Raw genomic sequence first — 27,797 nt, 5'->3', positions numbered from 1 at the left:
AGTTCCGCACTCAAAACATCAGCGGTTTGTTGATGCATCTAAAGATATAAAGGTCTGGTCAGTTTTGTGATTCAATGGGTCTTCTAAAACCTACACCACACCGCACATCTTGCCAAATTTACATATTGTATTTACTGTACAATTAGCAAGGCAAAACATTACGAAATGCCAGTTTTTCATACAATCAATGAAGATTTAATAACTCGGTTTAAACCCTTACTTAAAGTAGGCACAGGCAAGTTTTCAAGGACACATTCACGATTTGAGCAAAGTAGTGAATTGGTGGAAGAACATGAAAACAGCTGATAATCTGTGAAGAAAACAGCATATTTATAGGTATAGTTTCTACATCACTGTCAGTGTTGACTTTAGTGGAGAAAGGTATTCTTTCTGAACAGTTTTACAAAGAGGCAGTGTTGTCTTTACAGAGAGAGGTGTTCTTTGAGAACAATTTTCCATAAAGGCAGTGTTGTGTGAGAGGTGTAAAGTTCTTAGATACTATAGTCTGTCTGGGTCAAAAGGATTCCTATAAATGACAACCCAACTTCCTGACCTGTTCCTACAACAGTACTGCTGTTCCTTCACCCACTTTCACCTGGAAAATCTAAACAAAATGACAGTTTGTAAAGGTAACTCTGTATTTTGGAGACAAACCTTATGAAACTTTTTTCAGAGTTAGTCTGATGTTTTCATTACACTCTGCTTTGAAGTGAATGTTTGATCATGAACCAAACTGGTGTTAGACAGTGATTCTCCAGTTTCATTTTGACCCAGACAGACTGTAGCAGTGGTGTGTTTAGTGAAAGAAATGTGAGTTCCTTAGTTACAAGCAATGGTGTGTTTAGTGGAGAGAGGTATGCTTTGTGAAAAGTGACTGTGTGACCATATCCACTGGAAGCTGAGGAGTGAGATGGTGGACTGACCCTGTTAACCCCTTCTATCAATAGGCTACCTGTTAACCCCTTCTATCAATAGGCTATCTGTTAACCCCTTCTATCAATAGGCTATCTGTTAACCCCTTCTATCAATAGGCTAATGAGGTCCCTGTTTCCAACCCGTCAGATATCAGCATTGAGGGCTGCGCCTCCAGCAGTGACGTGGGAATAGTTCCATAAACCAGCAATATTGAAAAAATAAATCTGCTTCTCATTTTTGGCAACAATTTGCACTGACAAGCGCTATTATGGCACACTGATCTCACGTCACTCATTGACTGGCCAATTTCTTTCTTGGAGCAAATACTTTGATTACATACAGGATAGACATGTAGCATATTGCCCAACCTAAAGGTGCTTTCTGTGGGGTCCACCTGCTACATATTGTGAAGAGGGCTAGTGAGTGGCATTATACAGCATTTAAATGAAAACAGCAGGTGCTTCTTGTGACACAAAACGTAAATACCCTTCTGCAAACACATGGTATCATCACTATTAGTGATCCATTCAAAATCTTCAATACTATTCACCTTCAACACTGTAAAGAATCTGTTTCAACTCATAAATAATGTTTTGAATTCTTTGGAATCACTCGTAACACAATGAATTAAAGCTACATATGAGTTAAAGCTACGTTTAAGCAGTCAGCAAAGATCAGGGAGCAAGTTGTTATCACATATTACCTTAAACAGAGTTTCTGACCAATTCTAACAAAAGACCAAGAATTTCATACAGCACCTGACACACAATGGTGTTACACCAATTCATGTCAATGCTCCAAAAAAAGACATTTGCCAATCATGTGACCACTAACAATCCTTTCACTATAACCTCCATTGCACAATGCTTCAGCAAATTCGTCTCCAAATATTTACAGCGATAAGCACTGACACACACAGCAGCAAGCAGCACATCCACAAAACATCTCCACTGACAAAAATAGGCTTGAAATCTGAAGCATCGTTCACACACAAACAGGTTCTCAGTCCCACTCATGACAGACAATGAGCTAGTTGGATTCAATGCTGATTTCAACATGTAACGCATGAACAGAGGGCAGTCCCCTGTGGGAGACAGCCTCAGACGTTACTCTGATAAGACTCCAGGGCCCCCTTCCACAAAACAATCATAGCGCTAAGGTGATCAATCACAACTCCCAGTTTTGTCATATATCCCATATGTTAACATAGACGTACGGCAGTGCTAGCACTAGGTGCATTATGGACAGGGCCCAGGAATATGTTGTTTAAAAAGCTAGATGAAACAGGGGAGGACCACGACTCACACCCACATCGGTTCCTTGCGTGTCCAAGCACTGTAAATCTGCACAGCAAATCACGATGACACCTTACGTTACAGGGCCACCAGTGCCCCTACTAATTAAGTGGCTGTGTGCCCCACTACACCAGAATCTCATGGGCATGTGTATGTGATATGGAGTCAGTAGCACTAACACCTGCAAATGGCGTCACAGAAATCTTTCATTGTATGGCACAAGTTTGATCAGACATTCTATACACAACAGTTTAACAAGTTTCAGAAAATTCCTGACAATACATTTTTGACAGCTGTCTGTCCGAAGTCCCTACCAGACTAACTTGTCCCCTCCAACCCTCTCTTCACTCATGGTGACAACCGATAACTCAGGCAGGCATGGAACAGAAGGATCAATCAATCATCCAAATCGTAAATTAGTTTGGAATGAAGATGCTCTTACTCTTTATAGACATCTCATAAGATCATAAACAACTCCAAACAAACATTTCATTTTTCACAGTATTTTCTTGTCTGCCTGAATATGAAGGCTGGAACTTGACAGACACCCCAACCCCCTTTATGTCACAAGCATGGACTGTGCAAGGATAAGTCTGTGTGAGGCACCAGAACATACCTGTTTACATTGTCTGTTCCATGGACACTCAATGGCACCACTTGACAACAGAGGAAAGAGTATTTCATATTTCAAACTTTAATTGGTCCCTTTTCTTAACTAATTCTTAAATCATATGTTTGTGTCTCTATATCAGAACTTAAAGTTTAAGAAAATATTACCCAATAATCATTACAGAATCTCCTAGTAACTACTGATTTGAGCTCTCTGCTGTAGATCATTGTACAAGGTCACATGTTTGGTCTCTATCTAAACTAAAGCAGAAAAGGGACAGCCAATTTCCACAGGAATCAACATCAGTTTGTTGAGTATTGCACACAAAAGAGGATTGAAAGAAATGTGACATAATGATTCTGATACAATATCACTCACCACACTGTGCCTTTATCTATAAGGGACCGTTCATAATTTATGGCTGGGAAGGGTGATGATGATTTTCACGGAGAAGCCTGTCTAGTGTGTATAATCCCTGAAAACTTATGCACAATTTAAGTGCCCCTCCCCTGCATGTCATGTACAAAATCCATGACACCCGCTTCCCACAATTTTAAAGCATGATTTAAAACTAATGTTAAGTACAAGATTGCTGAACACCCCATGTAAATCATCATCACCACCATCAAGCTGACTTGCCAGTGGAACAGTGCCTCAAACAGCATAACCTCTTGAATCAAAGATAGAAAACACATATGACAATTAGAGCAGAGCTATTTTGATCAAAATGACATAAGCGTGTGTGTCAAGTGGCCCGAGGAGTCCTGGAATCAAGGAGCGGTAAACATGAGTAGACCAACAGCAGCACCACGACGTGAGCAGGCAACAGCAGGGCGGGGCGGGGACTCTAGCAATGAAATACAACAATCACATAGAGAAGAAGAAGACTGGCTAGAACTGTACATGTCACAAAAATATAGACTCTTTCACACAGCATCTCAGTATATGAAGAACATGGGTCCATGAAGGACCAGACATTGGCACAACACACAAGACAAAACTAAACTGAAAGGATCCAGTTGCCATGACAATAACAAAAACAATATTCTGAAAAGGAGGTTTCAATGTGCATGCATTTATAGCAGTGAAATAAGGCTGAGCTGTCTCCTCTTGGGCAGAATATTCCCCCAAATTGGACATTATGCGTATCAGGAAACAATTTATTTCATAGTCAAATTATGAAATTATCTGTGCATTTTCACTGGATACGAAAGACATCAGTTTTTCAAACTTTAAATAGTGACAAACTTCAATCACATTTGAACACACAGTTTTGACATGTCCATAAAACACACAAAAACCCTTGCTGTGATGCAGGAGTCTCTGGTTATGTAGTTTGTTAGTCATGTCCATTCATCATGACTTGGTCAGCTATAATAAAGTATATGTAGATGATACATACATCACTTTATGACTCCACACTCTGTGAGCCTGTGGACCAAAATATGGGAGGACATATTAAACCAAGGGAGACAACTCAGGTATGAGGTAACTGTGTTGGGTTGAGGTATGTTGAAATAATAAATAGTCCCCTAGTGGGGTCATGTCAAAAACTTTACAGCATTTTATCCACATTTCAAACATAATAGGGCCCAATATACTGCTGCACGTTACTCACACAACCAACAGACGGAATATACAAATAACTAGCATTCTACGGCACTCAATATCCATTTCAATAATCATACTGTGCTTCAACTCCGACAAGCAAGAGATATTTATCTCAATAATGGATGACAGTGACCAAAGTTTTGATTTACAGATATGCAGACACTACATTTCACCTTCATATCAATGGTTACTTTCAGTTTATAAGGAGAAATCTCTGTTAAATCAAATATACCATCAAAACCAACCCTAAACATTAATGTATTTCCTAAATTAAAATTTCCACTCAGCGTTAACTCTTCAACAACATACAGATCAAGTCTGGCCAGAACAACATCTCTAACACCCTGAGCTTTCTGATTAACGAAAAACATACACCTGCAATAGAGCAATGATGCATTTAAATGATGGATATCATAAAGACTTTCAGCAATTGCTGAGCCACCACAACCAAACAAATTGAAGTAATAGTTGAATTCAAGTTTTGACATGACCCCCATCTAAAATCAATATGGCAGGATTTATCAATTAAAAACAAAATAGAATTCTAACAAATCACTTAATGAAAATAATAAGACCTAAGAGGACAATACGTAACATATATATATAGACATATATATATATATATATATATTATTTTGACATGCACTCCAGCTCGTGAGGAAATCAAAGGTCCAACGTGAACATTGGATTTCGCGGGCCCTACCAAATCAGAGTATTTATAAGTAAACAGTAAACTCTCCATGAAATCACTTTGAATCAGCAGAAAATTCCCCTACATGAACGAGAACAAACCTGCACTTCAACGACAGTTGACAAACCGACAATTTCACAATAATTTCAAAAAGACTTCAAAACCAAGATATTTTCAACTTACAGCTGAAAAAGGATGGTCTTATTAAAAGAGCAGCATAACTTATTAAATTACATTTCTAACATTACTGACATCAAAAATGTTCAGAAAACTTCAGTGCCTGATAAACTGGTTACAAATGACTAATTCTAAATTCATAATTTTGCACTCAAATTTGCAAAAATGTTTCAGCTCTGCCAAATTTGGTCTTGACTGACAACACGATCAATATTGTTTTAAAAATATCTAGTCTGCATGTGACCGCACTTAGTCTGAAATTACACATAAGCCTTGGAAGTGAGACACAATCCCATTTCTTTACCCAAATAAAACCCTTGATGTGTGCCACAATCCCGCAGTCTGTTCATTCCTCAATATCTTATTACTTTATTCCTCTGACCTTAACTAGCAACAGACATAACTGCAGATGAAGGGAGCTAATAAAACCACTTGCTGGTAGATCCCATGTGGTCAAATGGTTGTCGGTATAAACAGTCAGTGAAACAATGGCCACAGCCTGTGTCAATGTGGAGAGTAGAGCACTGTAGGCTCAACATCAGTATATTCCCACTTGGTGGGGAGGGGGGAGGAGGTACCAGCTCATCAGCAGTCAGAGCTGAGAGCCACACTGACAGGTGACATGGGGATTGGGAAGGGGGATATGTGGAGAGGGTACACACCTTCTTTAGTGACCACAGAGCTGAAAGTTTCAACAAAACTCTGGTGGGGGGTGGGATGAAGGGGATATGTGAAGGTACTTGTGGCTAACCAATGATAAATATCTTCTGATATGAACTCCAGGATGAGGTAAGAAATAAGACTTGTACATAATTCATAATATCATAATGAAAGTTGTGTGATCGATCCAGACTCGTCAGCATGTCATACCAGTTGGTTACTAACTCATAAAAATATACAGAAGTCTAAGAAAGTTAACAGAAATTCCATGTGCATAACTCAATCAAGTTGCAAGTTCTGCATGCAAGTATAGCTGCATCTGGTTATCAGGTAAGTAGGTAGTTTCATTCTATCCTCATAATACTCTGTAAGGCAGGGCCTGAGTCATGTGCCTATCATGTGATCACATCATGTGATCTTCATGTGATCAGCACAAAATGGCTTCCACTTGAGCCGTTGGTAGACTTATTGTCCCTACAGCTGCCTGAGATAATCAACAAATATAATGCTTAGTGTAGTTCCTTATGAGAGGTAACAGGAGCACGTGATCCGGCCCCCTCTGTTGTCCTGGCAACCTGCCACAACACTTGTCTGTAGAGGTCTGCAAGTCATTCCAGAAGCAGAGTTGCTTCCCTTTCTTTGCCGTGGAGATCAAACTACAGTTACACAAGTACTGAAATATCACAAACATTTTGACCCCATGTTCCTCCTGCTCCTCTTCTTCACTGAACATCTCCTGCTGCTGGAGTGGGTTCAGCTGGGCTCTGCTCTGTTCAGCTCAGGAGGCAGTAGTCTTTGTACAGTCAACAACCTGACATATCGACAGTGCTAAGAACAATTCATTCAGCTGCCGTTGTCCTGCAGTAAGTCATACACATACACATCACCGGGTCCACATTAAGCTCATCTGCTGCCACAATCACAATAACTCACAAAATAATCACCATTCACAGAGCAGACGTTGCCACGGTTACCTGATCACACAAACTTCATCCCAGACCTGAATTCATAGTGATACTGGCCAGTAAGGTAGGTCCTGCATATAGCTGGCACATATCATTTGGCCTACTGTAGTTAGAGCAGTGTCAAGTCTCAAGTCGTCAGACAGATGCACACAAAGTCAAGTGTTTGTAATTTGAAATCCCTGAAATAATGATGCGCACCTTAATCCAACTACAAAATGCTTCCATATAATATTAATAATAATAATATAATAATAATTAATAATAATAATAATCATAACACCCCCATGGGGAACGTCAGTGCCAGCACTAAGCATGTTGGTGCATGTGCTGGCTGCACTAGCTCGCCACAGCTCCAGTTGAACCCTTGCTGAGAGTCTAGATGGCGGCACTGAATCAGCATGTTGGCAAGACATAATAAACCCACAGTTGATGGGCGTGACCTTGGGCTACCCGTTTCTCCGAACATTTATAGTTGCATTGGTACTGTCCACAATCTGTTGCCTTTTTCACCAGGGCTATGCTGAAATAGGCGATGAGGAATTTGGAGTTGATTCCCCGCTGGTTTCAGCTGAGCCTTGAGAGCTAACGCCTTGCTTGGCAGGCCCTGTGAACAGAACAGGAACAAGCTGACAGCAAGCCAATTCATAATTCACCAGTTCCTTCTCTGATTTCACAGTAACAGAATACTTTAGGGAAATATCCCCTCAGTGTAGAAATGTACCTATCTTCCAGAAAATCTCACTTTGTGCAGTAGTTTGCTAGAAATACGCCAGCATCAAGTCTAACAGGTTCAACTCTACAAAGAATGTGTGAAAATATTCTGCAAAGATAAAAAATTTTGGCAGAATTTAGATTTCTTGGACATGGAATACAGGAGGTACTGACACATGACACTTAGCTTAACAGAATGTAGAACTGTAGACCCACTACTAAAGTTCCGGATCAGTGCCATTGTTATAGATAGGCACTACTGTAGCAGACTGGCAGAATGGGTGCTTTTGCAGCAAGCAACAATGGTGCCTTGCTTGTGTCAGTAAGTGGCAATGAAACCTGGCAAGTCTCAATCCGGTGTGTATCAATAAGTGGCAATGGTGCCTTGCTTGTGTCAGTAAGTGGCAATGAAACCTGGCGAGTCTCAATCCGGTGTGTATCAATAAGTGGCAATGGTGCCTTGCTTGTGCCAGTAAGTGGCAATGGTGCCTTGCTTGTGCCAGTAAGTGGCAATGGTGCCTGGCGAGTCAGTAAATTGCAACTGTGTTGTGCTCCAGTCACCCTCTATATCCACGTACCTGTATGAGTGTGAATGAACCACAGGGCACCTGTCAACAGGATACCAATGGCAAATGCTGCAAAGGCAATGCCCACAACAGTGGCAGAGTCCAGGCCTTCTATTATGATGCTCTGCTGGGGCTGCGTGCTGCCTTCTACTTTATCAGCATTTGAAGATTTCCCTGAATTATTGGATGTGTTTTCCTCTTCCTTCTTTGGACCTGATGTGCCACCTGCAGAAAGAGACCAATTCATGTGGAACTGGAACATGCATATGATCTGTCAAAGGCTATCATTTCAGTAACCAGCATCAAAATTTAAAAGATAAAAGTAATATGTTTGTCTGGTGTAATATTTAAGTTTGTAATAAATATGTGTGGACTCCAAAGGACAGCACAGTGATGAGTATTAACAGAAACAAAAGTTTCTTGTCTACTGATGCCATTCTTTATCAACTTCATCGGATCAAAATGCACCATATGATCACATGCAGCAGTTACACAAGTTACATTTTCTATAATCTTAGGTGTCACAAAGAGAGAGAGAGAGGCACTGCAAATAGTGAACATGATAATCATATCATACCACTGCATCGGTAATCAGTATCAACAATGTCTGCATTATCAACAGAGTTGAGAAAATGTATAACTGTCGTGTCATCACAGGGTAATATGTTTAACTGATGACAAATTGCAGACTGTAAAAATGATAATACATATGGGAGATATGGTGAGAGCTGCTAGGTAATACAGACATATATCAACTAGACATGTAATACAGATCTTACCATCAGGTAATTGCATGTCTGTGCCAGTCACTTCCCAAGGTCCAGCAACCAGCAACTTGTCACCGATGATAGATGTTTGACCCGCTATGTTGGAGGTCTGCTCACAGTGCCTCTCAGACTCTCGGACACACTGGAACAGAAGGTGTGTTCTTGTATGAGTGAGTGGGTGAGTTTAGTTTTACACCACTTTCAGCAGTATTCCAGCAATATCACGGCAGGGGACACCACTGTACCCAAGTGGGTAACTGCACCCGGGTCTTTGACGAGTGAACGGAGTCTTGTATGAATACTACTAGAGAATATCACTGGCTGTGAAGCAATGTGTTATGCACACATTACAGTAAGTCAGCAGCAGTCCACAAACAGCTAATATGTCAGTGAGTGCGTGACAAGAGTTTGATTTTTAACAACAATTTAAGTATAATGACACAGACAACTCTGATCTCCACATCCAGGCTTTTGTCATTCCAACATGGTGTCAGTGGAATACAATATTTGCATTCTGATATACTTGTAACAGAGATAGGAACTGGGTTTCTTTAACACTGCACTCAGCAATATTACTGCTGAATGACTGCACATTGGACTTGACAAACTAGTGACTGATTTTGTAAGTATGGATCTGTTTGCATAAACCAAGTCCCCGAGTCTGCCTCTTATGACAACCATTTGTTGTTGAAGACAAATTCTAGAGGGGATCACTACAGATTTGGTCTATGTTATATAGTGGCGGTCTAGACCAGACAATCCAATGATCAACAGGAAGTACATCATTCTATGCTATGTCAACGAAGTCAACGAGTCTGACCATTCAATTCCATCACTTCCTCTTACAACAAGCATGGGCTGCTGAAGACCAATGATAACCCTCATCTTCAAGGATTGATCCCTATGTGTGAAAACAAAAACAAGGTATTCACTATTGCTGGAAGCAGACTCACCCTAGGTATGCTTGAACCAGCCGCCTGCGGCCCCTTGAGACATACTGCCACCTGGCAGTGCAGGTAGGTATGTTGGTTGTTGAGGAAGTAGTCGCGCACCTGGAAGCTGAACCTGGACACAGACAACGAGCTGTAGGGCACGCTGTTGGGGGAGTTGTGCCACGTAATGGAGGTGTCCTTGGCACACCTGGAGAGAAGACAGGAGTGGCTACATTATCGCTATATCTTGTGCTCCTAAGCATTCCTTAGTCTACCATCATTTAACCCTGTATGAAATTAGTAATGTATATAACACGTCACAATTTAATTCTGGACTCACAAAAGTCCAGAAACTCTCAGCACTGTGGCCACTCTCTCACAAGCGATTTCGCAAAATTAAACAGGCAGCTGTTATGTATATGTACTAAGGATGAAAAAATGAAAAAAAATTTTCCGAAAACTCAAAATTTAAACTCGCTCGCCCATGGGCACGCCCATGGGCGAACAGTGGCCAATGGGCAGGCCCATGGGCAGGCCCATGGGCGAAAGTGTTTAATTTCATCCAGAATAAATGTTTTGGAGGTTGTAAATGAATGAAAAAATGTTAATACGTATCATGACACAAATTTCAGCTTGTTGTGACTTGACTCTGCTAACTGACAGCGATTTTAAAAATTCTCGCCCATGGGTGAAAAACATATTGGCCCATGGACGAGAATAATTAATTTCATTGAAACTACATGTTTTTCCAGGCTTTGCAGCTTTTCAATGAATGAACGTGTATTTATTATTGTCTTGACACGAAATTAAGCTTATTTTGACTTAACTCGGCTAATTTAAAGTGATTTTTCAAAACGCCTCGCCCATGGGCGAAAACCATTTGCCCATGGGTGAGAATATTTACTTTTACTCAAAATACACCTTTTCCCATGTTGTGGAGGTTGTGAATGGATGAAAGTATGTTCATAAGTATCATGTCACAAAATTCCACTCATTTTGACTTAATTCCGTTAATTTAGAGCTATTTAACAAAATCTCACCCATGGGTGAGAAACATTTTGGCCCATGGGCGAGAATATTTCCTTTTACCCCAAACACATCTTTTCCAATATTTGGAGGATGTAAATGAATGAAAGTACATTTATGAGTATCATGACAGAAATTTCAACTCATTTTGACTTAATTCCTCTAAATGAGAGCAATTTTGAAAACTCTCGCCCATGGGAGAAAGACATTTTGACCCATGGGCGAGAATATTTGCCTTCACTCAAAATACATCTTTTCCTATGGTTTGGAGGTGTAAATGAATGAGGATATATATATGAGTATCATGGCACAAAATCCAACTCATTATGACTTAATTCTGCTAATTGAAACCGATTTTCAAAAACATCACGCCCATGGGCGAAAAACATTGGGGCCCATGAGCGAAAATATTTCCTTTTCACTCCAAATACATCTTTTCTAATGTTTTGGAGGATGTAAATGTATGAAAGTGCCATTGTGAGTATCATGACACAAAATTCAACTGATTTTGACTTACTTTTGCGAATTCAGGAAGATTTTTAAAAAATATGCCAGAATAATCACTTTTACTCAAAATACATCTTTTCCTGTGTTTTGGATTTTGTAAATGAATGAGGATATATTTGTAAGTATCATGGCACAAAATTCAACTCATTTTGACTTAATTCTGATAAGTACAAGTACAAGAATCTGGACTTCCACTTAAATTTTCATAGGTTTTTTTTTATTGTCTTGGGGGTTGTAAATTTATGAATGAAAGTGTGTTTATAAGTATCACGACAAAAAAAATGAAATCATTCCGGTCTTAATTCGATTAATCTCTCTCGTGGACGAAAATATTTTCGTTTGCTCGTTTTCTTTATTTTTCAAACATATGGTTTAAAAATAGATGAAATTCTAGTGAAAATTCAGTTTAAATTCGTGAGTTTAGTTTTATGTCGCACTCAGCAATATCCCAGCAATATGGCGGCGGCCTGTAGATAATCGAGTTTGGATCAGACAATCCAGTGATCAACAGCATGAGCATCTACCTGCACAATTGTGAACTGATGACATGTGTCAGCAAAAGTCAGCGAGCCTGTCCACCCGATCCCGTTAGTCACCTCTTACGACAAGCATAGTCGCCTTTTATGGCAAGCATGGGTTGTTGAAGCCCTCTTCTACTCCAGATCTTCACGGGTCCCGAACACAGAGCTTTACTTCCAGCAACATATACAATACACTTAGAATACTAAGCCTTGAGATTCTTTTGAACTTAGGTATTCTATAAATACACCAAAATTCAACCTATATCTATGAAGTTGAAGTTATTTGTGAAAGCCCTAATCAAGAGTGACCAAACTCCAGTGACTATGATGGGACACATTAATAAACGGTGTTGTGAGATCTTAAACTGTATTGAAATATGTCTTGCCAATTCCACTGACATTCACCAAATTCACCTACCTAGTAGTTTTAAGTGTACCTACCCAGTTTAGCATGTTTCGTTTTAATAGTGTGGTCTCCATTTTTAGTAATTCCCGTTTGCCCGTCCCGGCTTTTCTTCGTCCGAGGTTTTATGGGGTATTCTCCTATTTGTCAGACCAGAAATTATCTACAACAGGGGTAGGTCACTAACTTGTTTTCTTTACCATTTGTACTAATTAGTATGCGCCTCCTCATGCACCAATGCACACAGTGACCTGATTCGTCTCCATCGCAACTTAGGCCGCGTTTAACAGTACTTCAGCCAGTTTACTGTATCAGTCGAAATCTTACAATGAATGAATGAATGAATGAATGAATGAATGAAGAGCAAGAAGTATATGTGAATGAATGAAAGAAATAATAAAAGAAAGAAGTACATATGTGAATGAATGAAAGAATAAATGATACACCACGGCCATCCCTTCCAAAACATGCTAAAGAACGCAAAACTATCGTTAGATCACGTGTTAACATCAGCTTGTTATTGTCTCCCTGGTCAGGCGTAACAATTGTCAGACAGGTTAAAACAACAAACTATCTGGTTGACTGCACAGCTGCCTGTTGACGTAGTATACCCACATCACCTACTTTTCCTGCGTAACCTTCATCTACATCACCACCCTTAATATATTGAGCAGAGAGCACAGAAGGCCCTATAGCTGTAACCACTGAACCGTGGTGTCTCTCTGCTCCCAAGTTGCCAAGTGGGGGTGCCCTTTTCTACCTATTCCATGAATCTTTAAAACATCTATCAAGCTCAACGCATGCATTTTTTTTACTCAAATGTGATGTTATACATATCATAAGAGTATTTTTTATGTGTTATTCAGTTGATAAATTATTATTTCATGATACATATATGTACAATATTTTGCTTCGATTTGTAACTACCCACATTATGACATTGAGACCATTCTGATTTATCGAGTAAAATACGATTGTATAGTTTTGAGTTTGAATCTTGGCATATTTTACCGGTTTGCCACTTTTGCACTCTACCCTTTTAAAGGGGGCGTGCATATTTTGGTGGTTTTTAGTATTCCATTCCATTCCATTCATTTGGATTTATTAATTTATTTGTTTTTGTTTTGTTTTGTCTTTTTACTGCTAGTGGGCCTGTTAGTCTGCTTTGATAACTGTAAATTTATTCTGGCATTTGACGAACGGAACATGAAGTGTTGTTATCATGTATGTTATGTAATTATATTATTGGTATGGAGAGGCATTGATATGTGTTTATGCTTGCCAATCCAGTCCCGATTACTTGAGGAGATTAGTTTAAACTATAGATTAACGTATCCATACTATTAATGTGTAATCATTATATCGGGCTATGAGGTATATGTAATGTAATCAAGATTGAGTTTGCGTTTACTTTTCTATTTTTTTAAAATAAATTTTCACTATTTTTGCTACACTCGAATAGATTTACTTTGGCTTTCGTGATTGTGGTCTCTAAGTATTTTAGCAATTATGTTGTTGAGACAACTGAACTGTTGATCTGCAGTCTTTCAAAATTCATTTTCACGAGATATATTCTCCCTTTTTACCAGTTCTCAAAATGAACATATAGCTGTTTACACAAAGGTATCTTCCCGTAAAATAGGTAGGACGAAACGTGAAGCATAGCAGCTTTACTGAAGCCATAACTGATTGTCATAACTGAAGTTGTTAAAATGATCCTGAAAACTGTCATTTTCAACATTCACCTTGGAAGCAATTTTACCAAGAAACTAAATAACTCATTACTAATGGAAGGGGTGAACTGAAAGCCCATTTTATTAACTGAAGTCACTGATTGAACTCGCTAACATGGATCCACTTACATTCTGGTACATGTGTCTTATTTCGTTTCCTGAGGACACACATTTTACCTTTTTTTATAGAAAATCCGTGTCTAATCCCATAAAACAACACTGTTGTCACTACACCAAATGATTTTGACCTCGACCAAACAAAGGTTTAACTTACAGGACTACCTGTAAGATATCCCTTTCTTGATAACGAGTTTAGCAGCTACGCCGAAATGCTGCTTACCTTATAAGAAGTTGTATATTCACAGAACTTTCGTATTTTTTTCCAAATGATCATGACCTGAACAGATATTACTTTGTCAGAGACTTCATGAGTGATTTTCAATTTCTAATCCACACACTGATTTCCACTTTTTCATCATTTTGACTTTTATCTCAGTTTGTTGAGTATCTCAGCATAACTCGCAAAGACAATGGAAACTGAGCGGAACGATGACGCTTTCTGTTTCTTCCGCGTTCCCTTACGTAATTTCCGCAAAGCGCCTACGACAATTTGCGCCGAAAAAGTCATGTCTCGTCCGCTGGTCTTGTTTATTGGAGTATAACAGCTGCCGCTTTCAAGTGTATTTTACTTGTCATATACAAAATTCATCCATGGATCACATTTGGTCATTAGGGGACACCAGCTTTGAAATGAACAGGTGTTCGTGAGTGTATATGGATGAAAAAGACTGATTGCGCAAAACGCGCAGCCAAATATCTCACATTCAAAGGAAACCTCGAATTGATTGTTTTATAAGGCGTCGAGCATACCTGCTTTGTTCTTTTGCAAGACCTGCACATATTAGTATTTGAAAGACATTGACATTTATGTGCAGGTGCTCTGGAAAACCTTGTCCGGCACGATATTCCTTCCAATTTAGTTATTGTGTGCATGCTGCATTTCAATTTTGGAAATGTGCTTAAAACATATTTTGATTCTCAAAGAATGTGGTTCGTTTAGCAAGCAAAATATTGCTTTGATTAACACTTCACTAGTACTATGCAATATTACAGAATACACAAAACCGGATACACAAAAACGACAAATTATAGCATTGTGATTAGGGGTATATGGGGTTATAGGAGTCCCTTTTTATCCACCGAGACAAGTCCTACATGCCCTGGTGGGGTGTGGATTCGGGGAGGGGGTAACGGAGGAGATGACCAACACACACGTACTCCATACGCTATCATGGTCTTCCTTACTGCTTGAAGATCGACCTTTTCTCACTGTGGTCTATGATGACTTCGTTGAACGGAAAAGAACTTATTCAATGTGAAAGCTTGATTTTTAATTTTTTAACAGGAAACTAATTAACTTGTCAAAAACCTTCTCACAAATGTTCAGTGTTTCTACAAAGAGCTAGACAGACACATCAAACCATAATTCTATTTTTCATGTTTACTTATATGATAGATGTATTTGATGTAATGATATGTATGCATATGTTATTATATGATAGTTCATATGGATGACGACACATGCTTCATTTATATTTTGTATTATATGCTGTATGGGTGAGGTACTGTAAAGCTTGTTCACCAGTCCCAATCAGAGTTACAAAACACACAAAAATACAACAACATGGAGATGTGTGGAGAAAATAGAGACATATGGAGAACAGCAATGTCATAACTGAACAGAAATCATTCCCTCTATTGGTGAAGGCCGTGTGGGATTAGTTAAACAAAGAAATCTAGTCGACCATGCCTCCTAATCCTCTTACTCCTTAAACAAACGACTTGCCTGGGCTGTCTAAAATTGAATTGAAATTTTTGTAAATTCGATGTTTCGGGTATTATGTGAGGAGGTAATCAGGTGTCAACACTATGGCGTTCGACGCTCCGGACATGAAGGAAAACCAAATACGTTATAAAGTACAGTAATGTGGTCAGTATGAGCGAGGCAGACTGTCTGATGAGCACAGCTCATTACGGAAATCTCTTGTCTTTGGAGCTGCTCGTTGAGACGCTGAAGCCTTCTGTCAAGTTCTTCTTTATTCTTTATTGTGGCCACTGAGTCACAATATGCAGTTTACATTGCTCACAGACCCTCGATTCACGATGACGCCAACTTTCTCGACTACTGTTCGTGCGACGACTATCATTCAGGAATTGGTTCCACAGCTCATTCTTTCACCGAAGTCTTTGTGTATGTGTTTTAGCTCGTTAATTAGCGTAGAGACGAGTCTTCTGCTATTCTCGGGCACAAGTTCTCCAAGGTAGTCGACGCTCCGGGTGTCATTAGAACAGTGTTGAGCACTGTCACACTCCACTGCTTTTCGACAGTCCTGTTGTGTATTTGATAAAACAATCGACAATCCGGGTGTGAACCAAAAGAGGATACCACCATTCTCATCGGTGGATGAAATGGGATGAAGAAAACCCGCATACTCTTCATCACATTGCTACACCGTATTTACCATAACGAATGTTTAAATATCACTTTATGTAAATAGAGCATCAAAACAAGCTGAAACCATGTATTATATTAACATGGTACTAACTATAGTCGATTCGAACCACTGCTTTACAGTTCACTGACTGGATGCAGGCTTTTCCCACGTGGCGGGGTAAAACTTAATGATCTATTCTCCCTCGCAAGGCCACGTGAACCAATCAGAAATGGACATTCTTAAATGGGGTAGGAGAAATGTGCCCTGTACGTTCTTATGAACCTTGATCTTTCAGGTACCTTTCATCAGTTGTGTACAAATAATGGTCTAGAATAATGTTTCAAACACTTTAATACGTATTGATGCAGGGGCTCCATATATGTTCTTGTTTACGTCCCGCTCGTCAAACGTCAGAATAAATTTACAGGTATCAAAGCAGTTTCAATCGCTGGGTCACTTGCAATAAAAAACCCAAACAAAGCAAAAACATGTAAATCAGTCAATTTAAACAAATAGATGGAATACTAAAAAACACCTAAATATTAGTATGCATGCCCCATTTAAAAAGATAGAGCGCTAAAGTGGCAAGATTCAAACTCAAAACTATTCAATCGTATTTTACTCGATAAATCAAAATGGTCTCAATGTCATAATGTGGGTAGTTACAGAATCAAAGCAAAATATTTTACATGTTTATGTACGATTTATTTAGCAAAGCCAGAAAAATCCCCGACAAACACGGCCGCTTCTCCTCAATACGTGGGTTTGTGAGAGTGAGGGTACTACCTACAAGGCTCACTCCCATTAGTTAACAAGGCGTCCTCCCATTTTATGTCTTTTTTACTCGATAGGTACGGAAAATTAATTAGGCGATGTGGGTATGTCATGACTGGTTGATTTCTCAGGATTAGGTGAATTGGGTATGGCAGAGTCGATATACTATGAACATAGGGGATTTAGCAACCGTGTTGGAGTGAAGGAATGACAAAACTCTGTGATAGATTAATGAGTGTCTTTTTTAAGCATTATGAAAATGGGAATGGTAAATTAACACAAAATGCCCTAGACCTGTCCAGCGTGTCATACATGTATATATATCATAAAAGAATAATTTATCAACTGAATAATACACAAAAATACTCTTATGATTATGTATAACATCACATTTTAATAAAAAGATGCATGCGTTGAGCTTGTTAGATGTTTTAAGATAATGGAAGAGGTAGACAAGGACATCCCCCACTTGGGAACTTGGGAGCAGAGAGACGCCACGGTTCAGTGGTTACAGCTATAGGGCCTTCTGTGCTCTCTGCTCAATATATTAAGGGTGGTGATGTAGATGAAGGTTACGCAGGAAAAGTAGGTGATGTGGGTATACTACGTCAACAGGCAGCTTTGCAGTCAACCAGATAGTTTGTTGTTTTAACCTGTCTGACAATTGTTACGCCTGACCAGGGAGACAATAACAAGCTGATGTTAACACATGTGATCTAACGATAGTTTTGCGTTCTTTAGCATGTTTTGGAAGGGATGGCCATGGTGTATCATTTATTCTTTCATTCATTCACATATGCACTTCTTTCTTTTATTATTTCTTTTATTCATCCACATATACTTCTTGTTCTTCATTCATTCATTCATTCATTCATTCATTCATTCATTGTAAGATTTCGACTGATACAGTAAACTGGCTGAAGTACTGTTAAACGCGGCCTAAGTTGCGATGGAGACGAATCAGGTCACTGTGTGCATTGGTGCATACTAATTAGTACAAATGGTAAAGAAAACAAGTTAGTGACCTACCCCTGTTGTAGATAATTTCTGGTCTGACAAATAGGAGAATACCCCATAAAACCTCGGACGAAGAAAAGCCAGGACGGGCAAACGGGAATTACTAAAAATGGAGACCACACTATTAAAACGAAACATGCTAAACTGGGTAGGTACACTTATAACTACTAGGTAGGTACATTTGGTGAATGTCAGTGGAATTGACAAGACATATTTCAATACAGTTTAAAGATCTCACAACACCGTTTATTAATGTGTCCCATCATAGTCACTGGAGTTTGGTCACTCTTGATTAGGGCTTTCACAAATAACTGCAACTTCATAGATATAGGTTGAATTTTGGTATATTTATAGAATACCTAAGTTCAAAAGAATCTCAAGGCTTAGTATTCTAAGTGTACTGTATATGTTGCTGGAAGTAAAGGGCTTCACAACCCATGTTTGCCATAAAAGGCGACTATGCTTGTCGTAAGAGGCGACTAACGGGATCAGGTGGTCTGGCTCGCTGACTTGGTTGACACATGTCATCAGTTCCCAATTGTGCAGGTCGATGCTCAAACTCGATTATCTACAAACCGCCGCCATATTGCTGGGATATTGCTGAGTGCGACATAAAACTAAACTCACGAAATTAAACTGAATTGTCATTAGAATTTCATCTATTTTTAAACCATATGTTTGAAAAATAAAGAAAACGAGCAAACGAAAATATTTTCGTCCACGAGAGAGATTAATCGAATTAAGACCGGAATGATTTCATTTTTTTTGTCGTGATAATTATAAACACACTTTCATTCATATATTTACAACCTCCAAGACAATAAAAAAAGGCTATGAAAATTTAAGTGGAAGTCCAGATTCTTGTACTTGTTACAAATTATCAGAATTAAGTCAAAATGAGTTGAATTTTGTGCCATGATACTTACAAATATATCCTCATTCATTTACAAAATCCAAAACACAGGAAAAGATGTATTTTGAGTAAAAGTGATTATTCTGGCATATTTTTTAAAAATCTTCCTGAATTCGCAAAAGTAAGTCAAAATCAGTTGAATTTTGTGTCATGATACTCACAATGGCACTTTCATACATTTACATCCTCCAAAACATTAGAAAAGATGTATTTGGAGTGAAAAGGAAATATTTTCGCTCATGGGCCCAATGTTTTTCGCCCATGGGCGTGATGTTTTTGAAAATCGGTCTCAATTAGCAGAATTAAGTCATAATGTGGCGACCTATACATTGGAGAAACGCTGAGACCAATCAACACCAGAATGAAGGAACATCAGACCGCAGTCAGGAAACTCGACCAGAAATCGGCCATCTCTGAACACATTCTCAAGAACCCTGAACACTCAATTCGATGGGAGGACACTAGGATACTATCTACCAACAACAACAACTGGCATCAAAGGAAACTGCAAGAGGCCATCGAGATTCGGAGACAGAAACCAGCCATCAACCGCGACCAAGGAGTGTATCTACCAAGTGCCTGGGACTTATTGATAAATTAATCTCATCTATCTGTGTACATTCTATCTATGTAATTCATGTATAGCCAATCTACCCGAGTACATCCTTACCTACTTGTGTTTGTACATCATCAACCCTCATGTAAACATGCTCACCCCCTATCGTGTGTTATGTACATCATCCTATCATGCGTAATGCATCACCATTGGCTTCCATCCTTATCCCCAATCATGTACATCGTCCTTACCCCGTATCTGTGTTATGTAAACATATCCAATCAACTGTAATGCATTACCATTGGCTTCCATCATTGTTATCATAACTATCGGCTTCCTATCAGTGCTTGTTTATACTAGCTTTCGTTAACTCATTCCACTTGTTACTTTGTTATTGTTTTACCTGTACATATAAATACACCTCTGTATCCCTTTCTCAATCACCTGATGAAGGAGTAAGCATTAACTCCGAAACGTTGTGTTCTCTCATAAAGAAGTTGATATCCATAAAAATCTTCATTCTTAAGTCATAATGAGTTGGATTTTGTGCCATGATACTCATAAATATATCCTCATTCATTTACAACCTCCAAACCACAGGAAAAGATGTATTTTGGGCGAGAGTTTTCAAAATTGCTCTCATTTAGAGGAATTAAGTCAAAATGAGTTGAAATTTCTGTCATGATACTCATAAATGTACTTTCATTCATTTACATCCTCCAAATATTGGAAAAGATGTGTTTGGGGTAAAAGGAAATATTCTCGCCCATGGGCCAAAATGTTTCTCACCCATGGGTGAGATTTTGTTAAATAGCTCTAAATTAACGGAATTAAGTCAAAATGAGTGGAATTTTGTGACATGATACTTATGAACATACTTTCATCCATTCACAACCTCCACAACATGGGAAAAGGTGTATTTAGAGTAAAAGTAAATATTCTCACCCATGGGCCAAATGAAAAATCACTCTTAATTAGCCGAATTAAGTCAAAGTAAGCTTAATTTCGTGTCAAGACACTAATAAATACACGTTCATTTATTGAAAAACTGCAAAGCCTGGAAAAAAACCCATGTAGTTTCAATGAAATTAATTACATGTATACTCGTCCATGGGCCAATATGTTTTTCACCCATGGGCGAGATTTTTTAAAATCGCTGTCAGTTAGCAGAGTCAAGTCACAACAAGCTGAAATTTGTGTCATGATACTTATTAACATTTTTTCATTCATTTACAACCTCCAAAACATTTATTCTGGATGAAATTAAACACTTTCGCACATGGGTCTGCCCATGGGCCTACCCATTGGCCACTGTTCGCCCATGGGCGTGCGAGTTTAAATTTTGAGTTTTCGAAAAAAAGTTTTTCATTTTTTCATCCTTAGCACACATACATAACAGCTGCCTGTTTAATTTTGCGAAATCGCTTGTGCGAGAGTGGCCACAGTGCTGAGAGTTTCTGGACTTTAGTGAGTCCAGAATTAAATTGTGACGTGTTATATGTACATAGCTTTCCCACATTTGTTTGCTTGTTTCATTTATAACAATGGTAGTAGCTGCTGCATCTCACTCATGATACTTGAGAAGATGTATAGTCATGTAACTATCTCCCTTGTTCACTAAACCATTTTCTGAATGTCAAAATGTGAAGATGGTGAGTTCAGCACTTTTGCAAGGTAATCAGTAAGCACCTGCTGTGTATATCGTGACTCACCCATTTCGTATGATGGCTATCCGAGAAGCATCCTTGTCCCTGAAAGTCGATGCAGGTGTAACCCAGCAGTTGAGGATGTTAACATTCAGGTGAGAGACTGCAATCAGACAGTGAGTGTGCAAGTCAGTAGATTCAATTATCCCTATTACAGCAATATCTTGCAGAACATTAATGAGAAACAGTTTTTCATCTTGGAACCAATCCACAAAGTCATCAACAGAACTGCATAAAGACCAGATGAAACTCACAGTACTAACAACACACGTATGACCCATAATCAGCTGGAGCTGATGATATAACACACAACCAGGTTTTCCTAGGGAATTCCACGTACCCACAGGAAGGACTGTATGTCACTAGTACTACATCAAAGGCTTGTGCTAACACTCTCCTGACTTACTGGCAGCCACTGTAGACTCTACAGACTGAGTTCCAGATATCCCCAGGAATGACTTGTATGTCACTATCACGATATGCTTAACACTCTCCACACTTACTGGCAGCTACTGTAACCTCCACAGACTGTGTACCAGATTGACCCAAGAGGGGCCTGTCACTATAACTACATGCTAACACTGTCCTGACTTACTGGCAGTTATTGAAGCCTGGACATAGAGTCTGCTATTCCTGGACAAGGACATCTGCGTGTTGTGTTCGGGGTGCAGGAAAAGGTCGTCTTGATACAGTTGCAGTCGGTACTCCAGTCCTCCCTGAGGTGGATCAGAAGGGGGCTACATTAATGGAATGGAAGTGAAACGAGGATGAGATGGCATGGATGAGATGATCACATGAACAGATGAAACATGGATCAGATGATCAGAAGAAACATGGATTAGATGCTCAGATAAAATGGATTAAATGAAACAAGAATCAGATAAAACAGGAATCAGATGGATCAGGGATCATATGAAACAGGGATCAGATAGATCAAGGAACTGATGAAACGGGGATCAGATGAAATGGGGATCAGATGAAATGAGGATCAGATAGATCAGATGAAATGAGGATCAGATGGATCAGATGGATCAGATGAAACATATCAGATAGAATGAAAGGATGAAATGAGAATAGATGCCTGGGTCATCAGTTTGTATGAGACAGCTTGGGTCATGTAAGATGTCTGGACATGGTGAGATGTTGGTCATGTAGGACATGATGTCACAGCAGTGCATTAATCACAAGGGTAGGTCAGTACACATGCACTCATGTGACTTGATTCATGGATATAAGGTAAGTACAGCAAAAATCATATTTTGAATGCAAGATTTTTGGAACATTTTCTTGTCTACAAGGCAAGGCACTGTGTGTACCACGAAAGTACCAAATGATGACGTCATACAAAACTTCATTTACCAGCTAGCATGATAATAACTGTGATAAAGGTTATCTCCAAATTCAGGTTATGGTTCCGAATAGGTAGTGATGATTTATGTCTAGAGATAGAAGTGGTGAGTCAAGTCAGTACAAGAGAAGCAGAAGAGTGTTAATTACCTCTGTGGTAAGGGGAACTTGGCACTTCACATCGATCTCCATGCTGTGTGAATGGAAGTCCTCGTCATCTACGTACGTTGCCTCGGTGAGGTCATGTGACCCTGACCCTGACATGTCGGAGTTGTCAAGCACAGCGCTGCCCAGTTCTTCCTCCATCAGAGGATCTGTCACCTCAGTGGAGTGAATCACAATCTGGAACAAACATTTCTGCCTTGCATAATCAAAGTATACTGCATCATCCAGGCATCATACGTGAGCGAGATAAGTTTAATGCTGTTTGTAGCAACATTTAAGCAATATCAGAGCTGAGAAAAGCAGAAAAGGTCATTGTACCCACGGAGAAACAAACCCAGGTCTTTCGTATGACAGGCTAATGCTTTAACCACTAGGCCACCCTTGCACGTCAAACTATACTGTCTTACCATATAATACACTGGTCTCAGAGGAAATCGCTTCCTAAAACTATTCTGCTTTATTTGTTGATAGTTATGACCAATCAGTGTCATCAGCTGGGACAAAGACTTCTAGTATTCAGTTGGGGTACAGATGTTGAGGAAATATTTTGGCAAAGCTCCTACCCCCCATACAGTGTAAACGACAAGTAAAGCTCACCGCATTTGAGAAAACATTTTCATCATCAACTTGGAGATACTTGGTGTTACATTTGTTCAGTGGAGTCTTCAGGATCACGTGAGTGGCATTCTCTACCGCTCCACAGGACGGGTTCAGAAGAGTTATCTGCTCTTTCACCAAGCCATTCTCCTGCAAGGACCACCATTCATGATTGTACATGTAGCAATATCACAGACACATACACATGTAAACATGACTTAACATGTAATAAAACACAATGCTTATACCAAATGTCAGTTTTACAATTCCAGCCTCCTGTGTGTGTATGTGTGTGTGTGTGCGTGTGCGTGCGTGTGCGTGTGTGTGAGAGAGAGAGAGGTTTTATACCACTTATATTCCAGCACGGGTCTTCAGCATGACAAGCCAAAGCTTTAACCACTAGGCCACCCAGCTATCCCCACTAGCCTCCTGTCATGCTTAACTCATGTATCCCATCAGACATGGTATACAACACTGAGCCATCCAGCTATCCCCACTAGCCTCGTGAGATACCAAGCCACAGCTGAACTCATGTATCCCTCTTAGACACGGTATACAACACTGAACCACCCAGCTATCCCCACTAGCCTCCCGTCATACCAGACCACTGCTGAACTCATGTATCCCTCTCAAACATGGTATACAACACTGAGCCATCCAGCTATCCCCACTAGCCTCCCGTCATACCAGACCACAGCTGAACTCATGTATCCCTCTCAAACATGGTATACAACACTGAGCCACCCAGCTATCCCCACTAGCCTCCCGTCATACCAGACCACAGCTGAACTCATGTATCCCTCTCAAAACATGGTATACAACACTGAGCCACCCAGCTATCCCCACTAGCCTCCCGTCATACCAGACCGCAGCTTAACTCATGTATCCCCCTCAGACTTGGTATACAACACTGAGAGACCCAGCTATCCCAACTAGCCTCATGAGATACCAAGCCACAGCTTAACTCATGTATCCCTCTCAGACACGGTATACAACACTGAGCCCCCCAGCTATCCCCACTAACCTCATGAGATACCAGAGCATATTCTACTGAAGACACAACAACTGTACACAGAAACTGACTTGTATATGACCAATGTGCACTAACTGAGATACAATGACCTTACTATGGAGCAACAAAATGTATGAAGAATGTGTACCAACAGAGACACCCAGTTACCTGAAGCAGATTGTTTGGGATGGATATTTCCATGCGTCCATCTTTACAGTATGTGTGTATTGCACGTTTCAAGTGGTCAGGGGAGAAGACACAACAACTGTACACAGAAACTGACTTGTATATGACCAATGTGCACTAACTGAGATACAATGACCTTAATATGGAGCAACAAAATGTATGAAGAATGTGTACCAACAGAGACACCCAGTTACCTGAAGCAGATTGTTTGGGATGGATATTTCCATGCGTCCATCTTTACAGTATGTGTGTATTGCACGTTTCAAGTGGTCAGGGGAGTCCCCCCCATCAGATCCAGGAACAATCCCCGGCTCACTCCTTCCAGGTGGGTTTTCATGCAGGGACCATCGATGCTGGTCCGGCACTCTCTTGGCTGAAAATAGGGAAGGACATGACATATTTTCACGACGAAGCATTGTCATAAATGAAACATTACTTAAGTATAAAAATCTGAAATTCCTATGTAATTTTGATACAAAATGTCACTGTTTCTTCTCCAGTTTACAAGCTACACAGTGAGAACACAGCACATTCATCACCTAAACTCTTATCTAGAATGTATGTTGCTACATAAGACCACTACCGGTAGTGGGAACAATTACCCTGGGTCATGCTTGGAACTAATTTAAGTAGACTTCAAAACTAATATATAAAATTATTAAAATCTCAATATTTTAGATATTTAAATACTTACCTTACCATAGGTCTTATGCATATTACCTCAAGCTTCGCTAGAAGAGATCAGACAGTCGTTGATTCGCCATTCCCTAGATGGCTACCTCATGTAATCTACGAATGTAGTCACGGAAGTGACGCGAACAATCCAGAAATCACTTTTACTGGCAACAGGAAGGTCCAAAGAGTCCAGAGTGGGGAGGAGCATCCAGCGTTGGGAGGGAGTCACCGCCCTATGGTAAGGTATGTATTTAAATATCTAAAATATTTAGATTTTTAACTTACCTTACCATAGGTCTTATGCATATGGCTTCAATGGATGGTGGTGTGGACTCCGGGGGACCATCCCTCAGCAACCAGTGCACATGCATTAGGAAAACCTAGGAGACCCATGCCAATAGTCACAGGACAAAAATGGAAGTAGACAAAGAGTAACCCAAGGGAACTCCAAAGAAATAACCGACGCACCCTGAGGGTGAGGTTAATCTTAAGACCAGCGGTAAGTAACAGTGTTATTACCTAATGGGCGGACGGCCAGGTAAGTTGCTGGGCAACCACCAATGGACTGAAAGACTAGTCCCTCCATGTCCTCAACTGCCAAGTCCCTCAGGTAGTGGGAAGCGAAGGCAGTAGACGACTTCCAAAAGCAGCCTTCCATAGTTTGTGGCACTGTGCAATTTCTATGGAGGGCCATGGTAGATGCCAATGCTCTGATCTCGTGTTGTTTGCCACCGGATGAGGTAGGTGCTTGGCATCAAAAGCCGTCAGGATCATAGATCGAAGCCATAAGGCTACTGTGTTCCTGTTCACCTCCCCTTTGCATGTAGTCGAAAGTGGGATGAACAGTCTTTTACGGGAACGTCTCTTAGAAGCCAACTTCCGTATGTAACATCTGAGGGCTCGAACGAGACACAGCAGCACCTCCTCCAAGTCATGTTGTCCCAAGACTGAAGATGACGGAGGAATGGAGAACAGCCTGTCTGACTGTCCAGGGAGCTGATTCTTGGCCACAAAATCCCACAGGAGACCCAAGTGGGCTCGTCCATGCCTCGACTGCTCAAAGGGAACCTGTGTGACGTCCAGGGCATGAATTCCACTAACTCTAGCCTCTGTAGCCAACGCTAGAAGGAAGACCATCTTTTTAGACAAATACACGAAGGAGGCTTCCTCTAAAGGCTCATACGGAGGTCCTCTAAGATGAGGTCCCAAGCTGGAGGACGAAGCTTAACTTTCTGGTCCTCCAATTTGAAGGCCTTGAGTAGCACAATAAGCTCTGGTACCTTGGAAATCTGTTTATCCGCTTTAATTGCCAAGAAGGAGTTCAAAGCCGACAGATAAGTCCCCAAGGTACTGCCTCTAAGATGCTTGCAGTTATGCAGGAACAGGAGGAAGTTCGCTAAAAACTGTGGAGAAGCTGTCATAGGATCTTGCGATCTTGAGCACAAAAACTCCCAAATGAGCGTCACTTGTCATATAAGGACCTAGCGGACATACGATGCGCACAAGCTAGGACGCTTGCTGCGCACAAGGGGTAGCCCATAACTCTCAATGCCTCCTGCAGATGACCCAACCATGAAGATGAAATCTCAGCGGGTCCGGATGAAGCTGCCGACTGTGCGGATGTCGAAGCAGACGTAACTAATCTGGAAGCTGGTACGACTCTCTGCTGGCGAGACGACGTAGGTCGGGGAACCATGGCCTGGTTGGCCACCAAGGCGCGACCAAAAGCAGTCGCAGGTTCCGAGTCTGCTTGACCTTGGCGACCACTTCTGAGAGAAGGGCTGGTGGTGGATATGTGTAAGCGTCCAGACCTTCCCACAACGGGGACATCGCGTTGATCGCCCACGCCTGCAGGTCCATAAAGTGACTGAGTGGAAATCCTGTGCTCCCGGGCGCTTAACTTAACTAGAGATGAGTACCCCTTGGCCCTCAAGACTTTCACAGATAGTCCAGGCGCAAAGATGAAACCGCGGTGGATCCAGGTGCAGTGTCCGATTGTGAGGATGGTACAACAATTGGTCCCACTCTGGAAGCAGATTATTTGAAACGTCTCTCGACACACAACATTCTCCGTTGGTGATAGACATAGGGAGCGAGAGAAGGCGTCTGCCATGAAGATACAGGCTCCTGGTATGTGAGATACTTTTATTTGGAGGATCAGACTCGACCACGTCGAAGGGTAGAAACGAAAAGTGTAGTAGAGGTCGAGGCCTCCTTGACCCTTGTTTACCTAGAAGGCTACTATAGAGTTTTCCTTAAGGATC

The 27,797-nt window shown here is 40.4% G+C and overlaps 1 protein-coding gene across 1 annotated transcript in view; it reads right to left on the bottom strand.

Annotated features, from left to right (window-relative positions):
* Window positions 1–6,593: 6,593 nt before the first annotated feature.
* LOC137273127 (transforming growth factor beta receptor type 3-like) overlaps window positions 6,594–27,797 on the bottom strand; it is a 94,110-nt gene continuing 72,906 nt past the window's right edge. Inside the window, exons 9-17 of the mRNA XM_067805595.1 lie at window positions 25,053–25,231; window positions 23,661–23,810; window positions 23,049–23,240; window positions 22,147–22,288; window positions 21,558–21,654; window positions 9,922–10,108; window positions 8,981–9,110; window positions 8,214–8,426; window positions 6,594–7,528 (exon numbers count right to left, since the gene is read on the bottom strand). Of these exons, the coding sequence (XP_067661696.1) occupies window positions 7,440–7,528; window positions 8,214–8,426; window positions 8,981–9,110; window positions 9,922–10,108; window positions 21,558–21,654; window positions 22,147–22,288; window positions 23,049–23,240; window positions 23,661–23,810; window positions 25,053–25,231 (1,379 nt within the window). The 3' untranslated portion in view covers window positions 6,594–7,439. The remainder of the gene's footprint in view (window positions 7,529–8,213; window positions 8,427–8,980; window positions 9,111–9,921; window positions 10,109–21,557; window positions 21,655–22,146; window positions 22,289–23,048; window positions 23,241–23,660; window positions 23,811–25,052; window positions 25,232–27,797) is intronic.

Source organism: Haliotis asinina, chromosome 2 (genome assembly GCF_037392515.1).
Source record: "Haliotis asinina isolate JCU_RB_2024 chromosome 2, JCU_Hal_asi_v2, whole genome shotgun sequence".
Taxonomy (NCBI): domain Eukaryota; kingdom Metazoa; phylum Mollusca; class Gastropoda; order Lepetellida; family Haliotidae; genus Haliotis; species Haliotis asinina.
Note: the sequence above shows the minus strand (reverse complement) of the source record. Positions and strands in the feature narration are given on the sequence as shown.